Source organism: Haliotis rufescens, unplaced genomic scaffold (assembly GCF_023055435.1).
Source record: "Haliotis rufescens isolate VD_foot unplaced genomic scaffold, xgHalRufe1.0.p SCAF_18, whole genome shotgun sequence".
Taxonomy (NCBI): Eukaryota; Metazoa; Mollusca; class Gastropoda; order Lepetellida; family Haliotidae; genus Haliotis; species Haliotis rufescens.
In genome coordinates, this window is record NW_025963868.1 from 31,211,886 (window position 1) to 31,228,710 (window position 16,825).

At 42.1% G+C, this 16,825-nt stretch overlaps 1 protein-coding gene across 1 annotated transcript in view; it reads left to right on the forward strand.

The window, feature by feature from the left end:
* The first annotated feature begins 13,667 nt into the window (after nt 1-13,667).
* Nucleotides 13,668-16,825, forward strand: part of LOC124117861 — a 28,498-nt gene continuing 25,340 nt past the window's right edge. The window contains exons 1-2 of the mRNA XM_046479887.2: nt 13,668-13,753; nt 15,744-15,791. Coding sequence (XP_046335843.2) covers nt 13,690-13,753; nt 15,744-15,791 — 112 coding nt within the window. The 5' untranslated portion in view covers nt 13,668-13,689. The remainder of the gene's footprint in view (nt 13,754-15,743; nt 15,792-16,825) is intronic.

Genomic DNA, 16,825 nt, shown 5'->3' on the forward strand with positions numbered 1-16,825 from the left:
AAGCTGTTGGTGGAGAGACTTGTAGATATGAAACTGTCCCCCTCACATTAGGCTGAAGCTGCTGCTGTGATCCTCTGTAGAGGTAGCTGTTGGTGGAGAGACGTGTAGATATGAAACTGTCCCCTCACAATAGGGTGCACCTGCTGCTGTGATCCTCTGTAGAGGAAGCTGTTGGTGGAGAGACTTGTAGATATGAAACTGTCCCCCTCACAATAGGCTGCATCTGCTGCTGTGATCCTCTGTAGAGGTAGCTGTTGGTGGAGAGACGTGTAGATATGAAACTGTCCCCTCACAATAGGCTGCACCTGCTGCTGTGATCCTCTGTAGAGGAAGCTGTTGGTGGAGAGACTTGGAGATATGAAACTGTCCCATTACAATAGGCTGCACCTGCTGCTGTGATCCTCTGTAGAGGAAGCTGTTGGTGGAGAGACTTGTAGATATAAAACTGTTCACTCACAATAGGCTGCACCTGCTGCTGTGATCCTCTGTAGAGGATAAGCTGTTGGTGGAGAGACGTGGAGATATGAAACTGTCCCCTTACAATAGGCTGCACCTGCTGCTGTGATCCTCTGTAGAGGAAGCTGTTGGTGGAGAGACGTGTAGATATGAAACTGTTCCCTCACAATAGGCTGCACCTGCTGCTGTGATCCTCTGTAGAGGAAGCTGTTGGTGGAGAGACTTGTAGACATGAAACTGTCCCCCTCACAATAGGCTGCATCTGCTGCTGTGATCCTCTGTAGAGGTAGCTGTTGGTGGAGAGACGTGTAGATATGAAACTGTCCCCTCACAATAGGCTGCACCTGCTGCTGTGATTCTCTATAGAGGAAGCTGTTGGTGGAGAGACGTGTAGATAAGAAACTGTGCCCTCACAATAGGCTGCAGCTGCTGCTGTGATCCTCTGTAGAGGAAGCTGTTGGTGGAGAGACTTGTAGATATAAAACTGTTCCCTCACAATAGGCTGCACCTGCTGCTGTGATCCTCTGTAGAGGAAGCTGTTGGTGGAGAGACGTGGAGATATGAAACTGTCCCCTTACAATAGGCTGCACCTGCTGCTGTGATCCTCTGTAGAGGAAGCTGTTGGTGGAGAGACTTGTAGATATAAAACTGTTCCCTCACAATAGGCTGCACCTGCTGCTGTGATCCTCTGTAGAGGAAGCTGTTGGTGGAGAGACGTGTAGATATGAAACTGGCCCCCTTACAATAGGCTGCACCTGCTGCTGTGATCCTCTGTAGAGGAAGCTGTTGGTGGAGAGACGTGTAGATATGAAACTGTTCCCTCACAATAGGCTGCACCTGCTGCTGTGATCCTCTGTAGAGGAAGCTGTTGGTGGAGAGACTTGTAGATATGAAACTGTCCCCTCACAATAGGCTGCACCTGCTGCTGTGATCCTCTGTAGAGAAAGCTGTTGGTGGAGAGACGTGTAGATATGAAACTGTTCCCTCACAATAGGCTGCACCTGCTGCTGTGATCCTCTGTAGAGGAAGCTGTTGGTGGAGAGACGTGTAGATATGAAACTGTTCCCTCACATTAGGCTGCACCTGCTGCTGTGATCCTCTGTAGAGGAAGCTGTTGGTGGAGAGGCGTGTAGATATGAAACTGTCCCTTCACAATAGGCTGCACCTGCTGCTGTGATCCTCTGTAGAGGAAGCTGTTGGTGGAGAGACTTGTAGATATGAAACTGTCCCCCTCACATTAGGCTGAAGCTGCTGCTGTGATCCTCTGTAGAGGTAGCTGTTGGTGGAGAGACGTGTAGATATGAAACTGTCCCCTCACAATAGGCTGCATCTGCTGCTGTGATCCTCTGTAGAGGAAGCTGTTGGTGGAGAGACGTGGAGATATGAAACTGTCCCCCTCACAATAGGCTGCATCTGCTGCTGTGATCCTCTGTAGAGGTAGCTGTTGGTGGAGAGACTTGTAGATATGAAACTGTCCCCTCACAATAGGCTGCACCTGCTGCTGTGATCCTCTTTAGAGGTAGCTGTTGGTGGAGAGAAATGTAGATATGAAACTGTCCCCTCACATTAGGCTGCACCTGCTGCTGTGATCCTCTGTAGAGGAAGCTGTTGCTGGAGAGACGTGTAGATATGAAACTGTCCCCTCACAATAGGCTGCACCTGCTGCTGTGATCCTCTGTAGAGGAAGCTGTTGGTGGAGAGACGTGTAGATATGAAACTGTTCCCTCACAATAGGCTGCACCTGCTGCTGTGATCCTCTGTAGAGGAAGCTGTTGGTGGAGAGACTTGTAGATATGAAACTGTTCCCTCACAATAGGCTGCACCTGCTGCTGTGATCCTCTGTAGAGGAAGCTGTTGGTGGAGAGACTTGTAGACATGAAACTGTCCCCCTCACAATAGGCTGCATCTGCTGCTGTGATCCTCTGTAGAGGTAGCTGTTGGTGGAGAGACGTGTAGATATGAAATTGTCCCCTCACAATAGGCTGCACCTGCTGCTGTGATTCTCTATAGAGGAAGCTGTTGGTGGAGAGACGTGTAGATAAGAAACTGTCCCCTCACAATAGGCTGCAGCTGCTGCTGTGATCCTCTGTAGAGGAAGCTGTTGGTGGAGAGACTTGTAGATATAAAACTGTTCCCTCACAATAGGCTGCACCTGCTGCTGTGATCCTCTGTAGAGGAAGCTGTTGGTGGAGAGACGTGGAGATATGAAACTGTCCCCTTACAATAGGCTGCACCTGCTGCTGTGATCCTCTGTAGAGGAAGCTGTTGGTGGAGAGACTTGTAGATATAAAACTGTTCCCTCACAATAGGCTGCACCTGCTGCTGTGATCCTCTGTAGAGGAAGCTGTTGGTGGAGAGACGTGTAGATATGAATCTGGCCCCCTTACAATAGGCTGCACCTGCTGCTGTGATCCTCTGTAGAGGAAGCTGTTGGTGGAGAGACGTGTAGATATGAAACTGTTCCCTCACAATAGGCTGCACCTGCTGCTGTGATCCTCTGTAGAGGAAGCTGTTGGTGGAGAGACTTGTAGATATGAAACTGTCCCCTAACAATAGGCTGCACCTGCTGCTGTGATCCTATGTAGAGAAAGCTGTTGGTGGAGAGACGTGTAGATATGAAACTGTTCCCTCACAATAGGCTGCACCTGCTGCTGTGATCCTCTGTAGAGGAAGCTGTTGGTGGAGAGACTTGTAGATATGAAACTGTTCCCTCACATTAGGCTGCACCTGCTGCTGTGATCCTCTGTAGAGGAAGCTGTTGGTGGAGAGGCGTGTAGATATGAAACTGTCCCTTCACAATAGGCTGCACCTGCTGCTGTGATCCTCTGTAGAGGAAGCTGTTGGTGGAGAGACTTGTAGATATGAAACTGTCCCCCTCACATTAGGCTGAAGCTGCTGCTGTGATCCTCTGTAGAGGTAGCTGTTGGTGGAGAGACGTGTAGATATGAAACTGTCCCCTCACAATAGGCTGCATCTGCTGCTGTGATCCTCTGTAGAGGAAGCTGTTGGTGGAGAGACTTGTAGATATGAAACTGTCCCCCTCACAATAGGCTGCATCTGCTGCTGTGATCCTCTGTAGAGGTAGCTGTTGGTGGAGAGACTTGTAGATATGAAACTGTCCCCTCACAATAGGCTGCACCTGCTGCTGTGATCCTCTTTAGAGGTAGCTGTTGGTGGAGAGAAATGTAGATATGAAACTGTCCCCTCACATTAGGCTGCACCTGCTGCTGTGATCCTCTGTAGAGGAAGCTGTTGCTGGAGAGACGTGTAGATATGAAACTGTCCCCTCACAATAGGCTGCACCTGCTGCTGTGATCCTCTGTAGAGGAAGCTGTTGGTGGAGAGACGTGTAGATATGAAACTGTTCCCTCACAATAGGCTGCACCTGCTGCTGTGATCCTCTGTAGAGGAAGCTGTTGGTGGAGAGACTTGTAGATATGAAACTGTTCCCTCACAATAGGCTGCACCTGCTGCTGTGATCCTCTGTAGAGGAAGCTGTTGGTGGAGAGACGTGTAGATATGAAACTGTTCCCTCACATTAGGCTGCACCTGCTGCTGTGATCCTCTGTAGAGGTAGCTGTTGGTGGAGAGACTTGTAGATATGGAACTGTCCCCCCACAATAGGTTGCACCTGCTGCTGTGATCCTTTGTAGAGGAAGCTGTTGGTGGAGAGACGTGTAGATATGAAACTGTCCCCTCACAATAGGCTGCACCTGCTGCTGTGATCCTTTGTAGAGGAAGCTGTTGGTGGAGAGACGTGAAGATATGAAACTGTCCCCTCACAATAGGCTGCTCCTGCTGCTGTGATCCTCTGTAGAGGAAGCTGTTGGTGGAGAGACGTGTAGATATGAATCTGTCCCCCTTACAATAGGCTGCACCTGCTGCTGTGATCCTCTGTAGAGGAAGCTGTTGGTGGAGAGACGTGTAGATATGAAACTGTCCCCCTTACAATAGGCTGCACCTGCTGCTGTGATCCTCTGCAGAGGTAGCTGTTGGTAGAGAGACTTGTAGATATGAAACTGTCCCTTCACAATAGGCTGCACCTGCTGCTGCGATCCTCTGTAGAGGAAGCTGTTGGTGGAGAGACGTGTATATATGAAACTGTCCCCCTAACAATAGGCTGCACCTGCTGCTGTGATCCTCTGTAAAGGAAGCTGTTGGTGGAGAGACGTGTAGATATGAAACTGTCCGCCTCACAATAGGCTCCACCTGCTGCTGTGATCCTCTGTAGAGGTAGCTGTTGGTGGAGAGACGTGTAGATATGAAACTGTCCCCTCACAATAGGCTGCACCTGCTGCTGTGATCCTTTGTAGAGGACGCTGTTGGTGGAGAGACGTGTAGGCATGAATCTGTCCCCCTTACAATAGGCTGCACCTGCTGCTGTGATCCTCTGTAGAGGTAGCTGTTGGTGGAGAGACGTGTAGATATGAATCTGCCCCCCTTACAATAGGCTGCACCTGCTGCTGTGATCCTCTGTAGAGGAAGCTGTTGGTGGAGAGACGTGTAGATATGAAACTGTTCCCTCACAATAGGCTGCACCTGCTGCTGTGATCCTTTGTACAGGAAGCTGTTGGTGGAGAGACGTGTAGGTATGAGTCTGTCCCCCTTACAAGAGGCTGCACCTGCTGCTGTGATCCTCTGTAGAGGAAGCTGTTGGTGAAGAGACGTGTAGATATGAATCTGTCCCCCTTACAATAGGCTGCACCTGCTGCTGTGATCCTCTGTAGAGGAAGCTGTTGGTGGAGAGACGTGTAGATATGAAACTGTTCCCTCACAATAGGCTGCACCTGCTGCTGTGATGCTCTGTAGAGGAAGCTGTTGGTGGAGAGACGTGTAGATATGAATCTGTCCCCCTCACAAATGGCTGCACCTGCTGCTGTGATCCTCTGTAGAGGAAGCTGTTGGTGGAGAGACGTGTATATATGAAACTGCCCCCTCACAATAGGCTGCACCTGCTGCTGTGATCCTCTGTAGAGGAAGCTGTTGGTGGAGAGACGTGTAGATATGAAACTGTTCCCTCACAATAGGCTGCATCTGCTGCTGTGGTCCTCTGTAGAGGAAGCTGTTGGTGGAGAGACGTGTAGATATGAAACTGTCCCCTCACAATAGGCTGCACCTGCTTCTGTGATCCTCTGTAGAGGAAGCTGTTGGTGGAGAGACGTGTAGATATGAAACTGTCCCCTCACAATAGGCTGCACCTGCTGCTGTGATCGTCTGTAGAGGAAGCTGTTGGTGCAGAGACTTGTAGATATGAAACTGTCCCCTCACAATAGGCTGCACCTGCTGCTGTTATATTTTGTAGAGGAAGCTGTTTGTGGAGAGACAATATATGACGTAATGTTCAGGTTTTAACCTAGAGTCATATATCAATTTTGTAGGACCCTTTGTTGATTGGCAACCAGGAAATAATCTCACAAATTTTCCTCAAAAGTTTATCTGACAAGGAAAACCTATTTTCAGTGTAAACGGGGTGAGTTTTCAGAGGCGGACATAGTTTAGTTTTTAAATGGTGGGCTGCACACTATAAGTCATGGAGTAAACCAACCAACACAGGAAAGCCTGTGAGTTCCTTGTTTTACGATTTGCACACATTCCAATGCATCAATGGAATTTTAATAGCCATATCACCCTCAGAGAATTCCGTTTGATAACATTCCATCATAATATTTACATTTCTGCCTCCTGGGATCATACCCGAACAGCTTCTAAAAACTGAGAGTTATCTGGACATCACGAGGTCTGGTGTTGCGAGAGGTCAGTAACAGCATCTGATCCCACTTGAGCTGTAATAAATACATTGTTCGGCTGTACCGAATGGGCGTGTAGGTACCGAACCTAACCCTTTCTCCACCAGGCTACCCTACACCTGCTATGTTTAGTGTATATTCTTAAACACATATCACCATAGGTGGGTAGCTGGTAGAATAAATAAATAATTCAGTCAATCATTTCTTATTATATAAAAAAGAACAGTATGACAAATGGGAGATATAAATAATGACATGTATACACGTATTTGCATTAAATACATTATTACTTTATAATAACCTTATATGGTCCTTCCAGTACATTGATAAGACAGATGTCCGTATTACACTTAAGAGAGAGAGAGAGAGAGAGAGAGAGAGTGTTTGTGTGTGTGTGATATCAAACATTAAATACGTTGAGAGAGCTAGAAAACAGTTCGGGGTAGTGGCTATTGGTAGAGAAGATCGAAAGTATACCCAGAATAAAAAAATGTTAATCTAAACGACGGACTGATTTGATTTGAACAATGTTTTATGAAACACTGGTGTTCGTTTAATACATAAGATTTATAAGTTTATGGATTAGCTAAAGGCTTATGTATAATGTCCATTCTTTCAAGGTCACTTCATTATTACCTTTTATTAAGAAATATATATCAATGCTTAATGTATCGCGGATAATATTTAACAGAGCTTGCAAGATAGGATTTTCATTTGGTATTAAATCTTGATGTATAAATGAAGTATTTAATCTGTATATATAGCCAATTTAAAAGTTTGGATAAGTAACTAATTAGGGTAGGGCGCTGCTCATCGCCAATGCCGTATGCAGAAAGTAAAAGGGGAGTGTTTTCATCCTGGGGGGTGTTCTCATCCCCCAAAGGGGGAGTGTTAGGATCCTAAGGAGAGTGATGTGTTTCTGGAATGAAATCACTCAGGTGTGATTTGATGCTGGGGAATAACCTGGACCCGATTTCTCGAAACAAACTTAAGTTTTTACTCAAATCTCAAATTGAGTTTGAAAAAAAACTTAGCTAAGCTTTTCACTCAACTGCATTTCTCGAATTAAACTCAGCAAAAACTCAGCGATCTCAGTTTGTTTGTTTATGCGATGTAAGGGGCCTTGGCGCGAGATTTTACTTCCGTTTCCAATGTAAACACGGAAGCGCGTGATGTTACGTTTTATCGTCTGCTGACATATAAACGATGGCTGAAAGCAAACGGAGGCCAAATTGGACCGAAGAGGAAAGAATTTTACTCATTGACAACGTTAACAAAATTCAAGATCGATTGTTCGGAAAATTTAAAGGATGCGGCACGCAGAAGGGAGGAAAAATCAAAGAACAAGCCTGGGAGGAGGTGGTGAATGCCCTAAATGCGTAAGTCACATAGTTGCAGTTGTAATTGTATGACTCTGGTATCGCGGTGTCGGCAAATCTCGTAATCCACACACCTGTCGACTGTTTACTTATGCAAATCTTAGTACGATAGTTCATCGCATGATCGAATACAGGACTGGTTGATGTATGTAACGACGACTTGCAAGTATGCACACGTTAACTCTTTGGATGATATTTTCTGGAATGTTTTTGAAGTGGAAATGTCCCTACCTTCATTCGAAATTAATTAGAAAAGAACCAATTTGTTTAGGCAAAGTCGCATGACTTATGCAGCCGAGGTCGTATGCATACTGAATATGCATAATCCAAACCAGGAAGTGATGAAAACCACATAATCCACACGTATCACACCAAAATAGCCATAGCGAGATGATTTAGAGTTGCCCGCCCTTGAGACGCCAATGACAGGAAGCTTTGTTTACCGAATTGGATAAGGAAAATCAGCATCGATCAATCCTAATGGATGTGTCATAGTTGAATAATGCATAGAAAACATTTTGCGTATTACATAGTTACTGTGTTAGTAAGCATTCGCCGTTACGATCCATTATAAATTAACCACCGCGATATTATATTTAAAGCGTACCATCATTCACACCTTGTTTACTGTCTCGATTTCACTGCAAACACGAAGGTTTGGCCAAAGAGAAACGGGAAGAACAGTTATACCGAAATATCATATTTGTGGCATGTTAAAGTGGATGAAAGTAAGGTTGGAAGTTTCAGGTATATCTGGGCCTTGTCATCGGGAAAACTTCATTAGGCTTTAGCTGCAGGAGGGTCTTGATGGGGGTGTACTGTATTTTCACTATAATAATAATGATAATAATAAGATATTAATAATAATACATACGTTTCTGTAATCTTTACTGGACTGTTTTAGGATATGTCTCATTAGATGAATTAATTTTTGAAAACACAAGTACATATTAGCAATTGTGATTCATCTCTGGCCAAGAATCATCATGAGGTAGGTACTGAAATATTTGCAAAACATTAAAAACTTGCTTGTGCTCTTCACCCAAAGATGTCCGAAGCAGGACTGAGGAGTATCGGGTTCAACGCCATTTGCAGTGAGTTAGATTTGCATACACTACCTAACTTAAATTGTAAACTCAAATTTGAGTAAAAACTCAGACTTAAGTCAGTTTTTGAACTTAAGTTTGTTTCGATAAATCGGGGCCAGATCCTCCTACAGCGGGCTCAACCTTCATACAACCTTGGACATCTAAAAACGGCAGTTGAAGCAATCACCGCTCGCTCAGAAATGTTTACTGAATGATTGCTTGTTGTTTAACGCCGAACTCAACAATCTTCCAATACCTCACGGCGGTCACTAAATAATCGAATCTGGACCAGACAATATATAATATCAGGTGATTGACACCATGAGCATCGATCCATGTAATTGTTATACGATGACATGCATCGACCAAGTCAGCGAGCCTGACCACCCATCCCGTTAGTCGCCTCTTACAAGCAAAGTCGCCTTTTACGGCAAGCATTGGTTGCTGAAGACCTATTCTATCCGGGTTTTCACGGGGCCATGTCTGAAAGAAAAGCTGCTGTATTCTACATGAATGTTATCCCCCAAAGTACACTCCATGATAAAATAAAATAAAGGGCGTTAAAGAAATATCAGAAAGAAGAAGGGGATCAACTAGCCCAACGGGTTATGCAAATTTCTAAGATTGGGTCTGGTCGTGCCAAAATTAAGGAATTATATGTTTTTCATATGTCAGTTATATAAAAAAACGAACATATACTAGAATCTATAGGTCATAGATAACTATTATAAAGTTGCATATTACGTTGATATAGATTACCTAAACATGATGATATTGAGGCATATGTATGATACGGCATATAACTGGAACACAACTCGTTTTTGTAAACTTAAATATTAGGATATTTCCTTTCGTTCGATAGGTGTTACATGTTTCAGGTTATGCAACTTCCATTCATGGCCATGGAGATGGTTCTTGCACCCGACAACAGGTTTGATAGGAATGTTATTATAATATCATGATGCGAGACTTAGAAGATGGAGGTGCGGAGGTGCGACCACCACCAAATTGACACGTACTAGCTGTTCAAAATATTGCTTACGCCGTCCTGTAGCAAGACAGTTACTGAGGTTTTCAGCCCAATGCTGAGGGACAACAAAATTATCAGTATAACCCTATTTTAAACTGACACATGATGGCCCAACTAGGGACATATTTTTCCAGAACATAGTGGACGTCTGCAAAATGCAAGGGTTGAACGAGATTATGGTTGGTGTAAATTTTACATCATTAATGTTGAATGAGATTAACAGGTAAATGTGAATCATATTTGATTACATTTTTCAATCGTTCAAATGTGAGCCAGCTACGTTAAGCTTAGTGTCTTAAAAATATCCAGTAATTTATGATACGATATGTTAATTATGAAGTATGTTTCAATGTTTCCATTCCATTCTAGTCTGTTTCCACGTATTTTGTAATTAAATAAATAAATAAATATAAAGTATGCAACCGATAGTGTCAGGGTACTACCGACGCTGTCGTTAAGCTAATATTATCCAGGTTCAGGCTTGACATGAGAGAGGTTTGACATGAAGGTTATATGGCGAGGTTGTCGAAGCTTTCTACAAACAACACAATTTCGAATTCTGACGACACCGTTGGCAAGTCTCCTTCTTCAAGCAATCCTGAATGTTCTCTGACATTCACACAATGACCTCTCTGGTACTGCATGACCCATTTTCACATGTACATTTTGCATTATCAGTGTGCAAATGAAGTGACGTGCCGGTACCAAAATAGGCTGGATCTGACAATACTGCAAGGGGAAATGTCGCAATCTGCCTCCAAAACGGAAGATGCCACAACTGACCCAGATCAATGAGATCCTTTTCCCAGTCGACCATTCTCGCTTGTGTATATTTCAACGAGAACAATTCAGCTGCAGGTACTTCACGATACTGCAGATAAATTACAGACTCAGTCTGCCGTGAGACCTTCATATTTTGTCTTGTAGTCTGTGGATGAACTGCAGACAATAGGCCGTAATAGTCATCAAAAGCCGCGACCAGCTTGACGCGTCATCTATCTCAGGTAACACTGAGATGCACGAAGCAACACATTTATGTTTACTTTCATCCCTAACTACATCATGTGTTGGTTATATTGGCCACTGCTTAACTGCTAGTTTCAGGAAAGATGGACCATCATAGTAGATCTTAGCGTTTCCTTATTTTTTCCAAAAACTGCGTTCCAGAGAAAAGAGTTGTTTTGTAATGATGATGGATCCTTTTTCCATGGAAGACCTATCTCATATGTGTCTCCCTGCTTGATGCAAGTGCCTTGCAGTCTTCGCTTGACATCACGTCTCTCGTAGAGTCCCATTTAGTTGCCTGAATTCCGAGGGTCTCAAAATCATAAAATTTCTCAAGATTAACTTTCTCAACAAAGTTAACTGAACAGAATGTGTGTTTTCTGGTCCGATAACAGGTCATCCTAGCTTTTTCTGCTTCCCAATTGGTTCGAATAGCAGACTTTAGCATACCTCTTCTTCAGTGTGCAGATTATTGCACTGAACTCGTCGACACATATAACACTTTGGTGCTTACTTCACGTGAAGATCCAAACAAACAAACTTGCTGCTGAGAATATACATCCCCAAGCACCAATACTCAGCACGGAAGTGGAAAAATCACAAACCCTAATGATATTCTGTCTACATGGTCACAACCAGTCATTCGTTAAGATCACAAATCCTATTTAGAGACAACATGGCAGTGTATATTCATTTCCAATATTCTCTTATAATTAGTAGTATATGTTAGAACAACACCTTCTGGCAAGATATCCTGATGCACCAACCATTTTGTTCTTATTAATTCTTACAAAAACAAAACAAAACATCGGATGTGGGGAAATGTCCCACTTTCAGCAGGTAATTGTCCTTGAGAGGAAATGTCTTGACCCCGTTAAATGAAAGTTTGTGGCAAAATATGAAACTACAGCTCCTGTTATATTGCACAAAGTTGCAGGTAATAACAGTTACTTTTTATGCTGCTGCAAAATTGAATATCATGTAATGACTGGTGGAGGTGTTAAACTATCAACAGCTGGGAGAACATGGAATCGACCAGAAAGCTCAGGAGCGCTCTCAGGACGTGTGACTGGTCAGTCAACTTAGATTTACAGGACGCATATCTCCATGTCCCTGTACATCCTGATCTCCATTCTGCTGCCCATTCTGCATATCGATAGACCCATGGTTATTCTCTTGGATAACAACTCCTATCACCGCCCTTGTCCTTCTAAGGCTATATGAGCTATATCTCAGCCAATGTAGACAAGCAGCAGCTCCGTCGAAACACGATCTTTTTGATACATCTGCTGTCCTACCTAGGTTTTTTTGTTCATCCAACCATGTCAGAGTGTCGGTCCATACAAGAAATCGTGTACGTTGTGGCCAGGTTCCAGTTAAGCCAGCGCATTCTCGGACAACTGGGAGATGTGAAAGTGCTATCGTTCTGTCTGTTTTTATGGGAGCTCCTCTTCATCATCATAGAGGGAAGTAATGTCAGGTTGCAGGAAATGACGTCATGACGATGCCAAATATCACTGTATTTACAGTGAAGGTATCAAAGGTATTGTAAATTATCTTAAGGTTTTCAAAGGATTTTGCACGAGGTATGGTTTACCTAACTTGGGATGGCTGACAGTGAAATGGACGTCTGTGGAAAATCTAGGGATTTTTTAGTGTGACATTAGCCAAATTGCTGGAATTGAGGCTATGATGTAATAGAGGTAGTGATTTTGGTGACAAAATCGATAGCATTATCAGAAATCTGCGAGCCATTGTAACTTGATAGCAGCCTGCATATTTCCCTAACGACGGGATGCTATCTGTTCATATTAAGCCATTGTAACGTGATAGCAGCCTGCATATTTCCCTAACGACGGGATGCTATCTGTTCATATTGCTATTTGACGTCACAATAAGCGCATGCTATCAGTTGATTTGCATTCGATTGGTGTTGACAAAACATCTCGCATGACTGTCTGAGTGCTTTACGAACCTACTGACATTTTGTGGGTTGAGGAAGTCAATTTTATTGATTTGAATGATAGCAAAAAACAATGTATATGAAGAAAAAATAGACAGGGTGCAGATGGAAGAAAAATCAGTAAATACATTGCAACCTGGTAAATCAGAGCATTTAGAGGTGAGTAGAAATTTAATGAGATTTATATTATCAAGGTCAATAAATGCTGTGAAATCAGTTTATACATTATTCATCTATTTGTACATCTGTTTGAAATACATGCAGCCTACTCAATCTAATGTGGGAGTGCACTAAAGCTCACAATGTTTTACTTACTTTATTTAGATTTAAGTATTCGCTGACAGCTGGAGGTTGATTTCGACTAAATCGCATCAAGTGACCTGGCTGTAATTCTTCGCAAGTTTTATGCTGCATTTAGGACAAGAAAATCGGAACTACCAACGCCTGGTACCCTGATGTCCCTAAGAGCTGCCATAAACCCAACACTGAAAGAACATCCTCATTCTCTCAACACAAACATAATGTCTGACAAAGAATTTACCAGCTGCAACAGTATGTTGGCTTCTCGGCGCAAGGCTTACTGTTCTCAGGGACATGTCCAATTACTTTGATGATTTTGAAAATATAGACCAAAACGGTGGACTGAATCGATTTGGTTTACTCTATGTTTCTACTGAGAAAGTCGAGGTCATGAGATATCGAGGAGCTTCACAGAGACAACTGGAATTGACGTGCGATGACAACAACATGAGATATCTTACCTTTGTGACTATTACACTATTACACTTCTCCCCCCAAATACGATTTTTGTCTTGTTTTTCACGAAATATTTACATGCATAAAAATATCACTGAGAGCATGTTGTTCTCCACCTCTTTGATATTGGATGCACAAACTTGATTCATTGGGTGTATTTTACATTTGGTGGGATGTTTCTATTTTGGTGTCAAAATAGATAAAGGAATATGTTCATATACAATGAAATTTTTGCAGGTGTACGAGCACGTTTGATGATCTCCAAATGGATATCATGGATTATAGTGATGCAAATTTCCGGCTGGTAAAGAAAATTCAGCTTTTGTCAAGTAGGTACACAAATGCTCCTTCATTTAACTCTTCAAGTTTCTCACAGAATCCCAATCTGAACAGTGTCAGAAGCAGCTTCTTAAAAAGCGTCCTCATGTACATTCATGATATGCAGTATGTGGCATGCGGATTGGAGTTTAATCAGTTTAATGAACATGCAGAGTGGATGAGTAGAAACTTCAATGAAGCTCACTTGCTTGTCCGTCGTCCGTTGTCGTCGGCGTCATTTGTAAACAGTTTCTCCTCAGAAACTACTGGACCAATGAAGCTAAAACTTCATATGCTTGTTCATACCTGAATTTGGTCGATAGGTTTGAATCTACTTTCTATATGGTGGCAACAGTAGCTGCTTTTAAAACTGTATTAATGGCCATTGCACAGTCATTTGTGCTCAAAATATAATGACATTTTGTACATGTGTAGTCAATATTGGGGCTCAACATATATGTGTGTTTTTCTGCGATTTATTAGGATAAATGCCTTTGTTTGCTCTGTAAACATCTCCTCTGAAGTTACCAGACCGAGGAAACTGAACTTTGCCATGTATGTTGCTCCTTAAATGTTAGTGATAGTTTTTAATCTTCAGTAGTTATGCCGAAAGATATTTGAATGCCAATGCTGACAGCAAATTGTTGACTATATATCCAGGTGAGCTACAGTGCAGATATTATCGTTTATGTTCATATCTATGATACGGTTATGATAGGTCAGATTCTCAAAAATAGATTTTTCAATATAATGATAGAGGATCGAATTTAAGATATACTTTTTGTGTAGTCTTATGGAAAATTAAATTGTATAATTACAAATGTAAAACCTTTAAATGTAAATTCTCCCTACTTAACACACATACGTTTCACCACCCCTTGTAATTGCGACTTTAGTTCTGTGTTTGCCAATGCTAAAAATATATAACAAAAATAACAAAAACATATTTGAGGTTTATAAAAGTCCGTACCATACATTTGGATGTGATTATATACCAAATCACCTTCAACAAAAATAATTATTGACATAAATACATGTTTGTCAAATTACAAATTTGCGCCTTGTGAAAAGTAAATACTCAACATACTGATAAATAAACTTAGGCAACTAGATAATTTTAACTGTCATGTTTAATAAATTTCCCTTAAATGATGAAATTTTGTTGTTAGGATATTGATAAGAAAACGATATTGACGCCAAAAGTTATGTTGGATGACACAATTCAAAGTACTCTTTCATTTATCTGCTCTTCAGTGTTACAACATTTATCATTATCTTTATCATTCGCCAATAGCTTCATGGAGACGTCAAGTCGTGCCTTCATATGTTAAAATAGCAGTCAAGTCGTGCTTTCAAAGTCAAATGTTAAAATAGCAGTTTCAGTCAAAACCTGTTATACTCCTGTTAGACATCAATACCGAACAAGGTGAACAGTCCTTGAAATTTAAAGTGTGAGCTTATATCAGTCTGGACACCCAAAAATACAATCTGCTGAACATTTAGAGCAGAACTGTTTCACTACCACCGATTAAAGAACAACCAATTTATGACTATTCGTGTCATGCAATATTAACATAAGTCATATAAATAAATCGGGCGTTCTTTAACTTTTTATGAGTAGTATATTATTGAACTTATCAATAAATGTCGGCACTCAGGCAAATTCCCTGCAAGGTCGAACCAATGAAAACAGGTAGGTCATATGGCAAAACGCTCTCATTTGAATGATCAAGTTAGTCACCTCATTGATAGCTATCTGAAAGATTAATTTAAGAAAACCATTTTATAATACTAACATTTAGCCCTCCAAACAAACAAAATAATTTGTCTATGAAGTAGAATCACATTGCTCCTAAATGATATGTATAGCTGGTTCAGTATTGTCCAATAAGGCGATAAACATACTGTGGTTTAATGTAGAGGTAGGTTACCTGTAGATTTATTAATTGATTTGAAACGTGATGTAGATTAAATTGACTTCTGTTATGTTTTGATTTTCAGATTTGAAGCTGATCATACTGGTGTGGTTCCTTCTTACATCATACACAGGTGTGCTATGTTTTGTAGTTGTATTTAAGCAATTGAACATTGATATTGTCACTGTTTAAAGTGATGTCAATCAAAAAGACTATATGTACTGAAACTATATGTTGTGGTCACCAACAGATGATAACTGAACCATCCACATGACAAATAAGTTTAATAAGAAAAATATGCGATAAAACAGTCATCAGTGAACATTTCCGGGACATCGTCCATATCAGTATCACTGTCAGTGACGTCACAAGTACTCTGACGAAAGCAGGGCCCAACAGTTTAGGGCGTTGGTTTGTGACTCCGCACACGTCGTCCGAGTTCATCCCACAGCTGTTCAATCGGGTTCCTGTCTGGAGACATGACTGGCCAATCCATGAAACAGATGTTCCGGCGACGCAGGAAGTCATGTGGTCCTGTGGTCCTGCGGCGGTCGTACACACCGTCCGTGCACTTCCGGTGTGAAGCATTCCTATAACCGTGTTTCTATGGGAGTTCGTCAGTCGTTGCATTTTTCTGCTCTGAACGAAGTGGATGGATGGATGTGCATTTAAAGTACATGGTTACAGGCAATGCATGTGCACAACATGAACCGTGCAACCCAGAGGAGTTTCAGGCAATAAGCCTGGGGAAAAGGTCGCTCTGCTATTAAAGCTTTTACTTTTGGTAACACAGAAATGGCTTGTGATGACAGTGTTGACCTGCTGTGTGTGATTATCAAACCCCTGCTAACGTTTTATAGCCACATCGCTTAAATATGCAGAAAAACTGCAAAACAACTTGCAGTTTATAACCTCATGGGCTGTTATCTCACCAGGCAGGGGAAGATTGTCATTTACAGAACCTTCATTTCATCAAATTTAAATACTGCAGGCTCTTCTGCAACAATGCAGAACAACAAAATTGGATACATTTCAGGAGAGAGCACTTAGAAATGTTTATGATGATTATAACAGCTTACTTCCCAGTCTATTAACTATGGTTGGCACTTCTTTTCTACATATAAATTGAATAAAGGACATTGCTCGGGAATTATTCAAAATAATCAA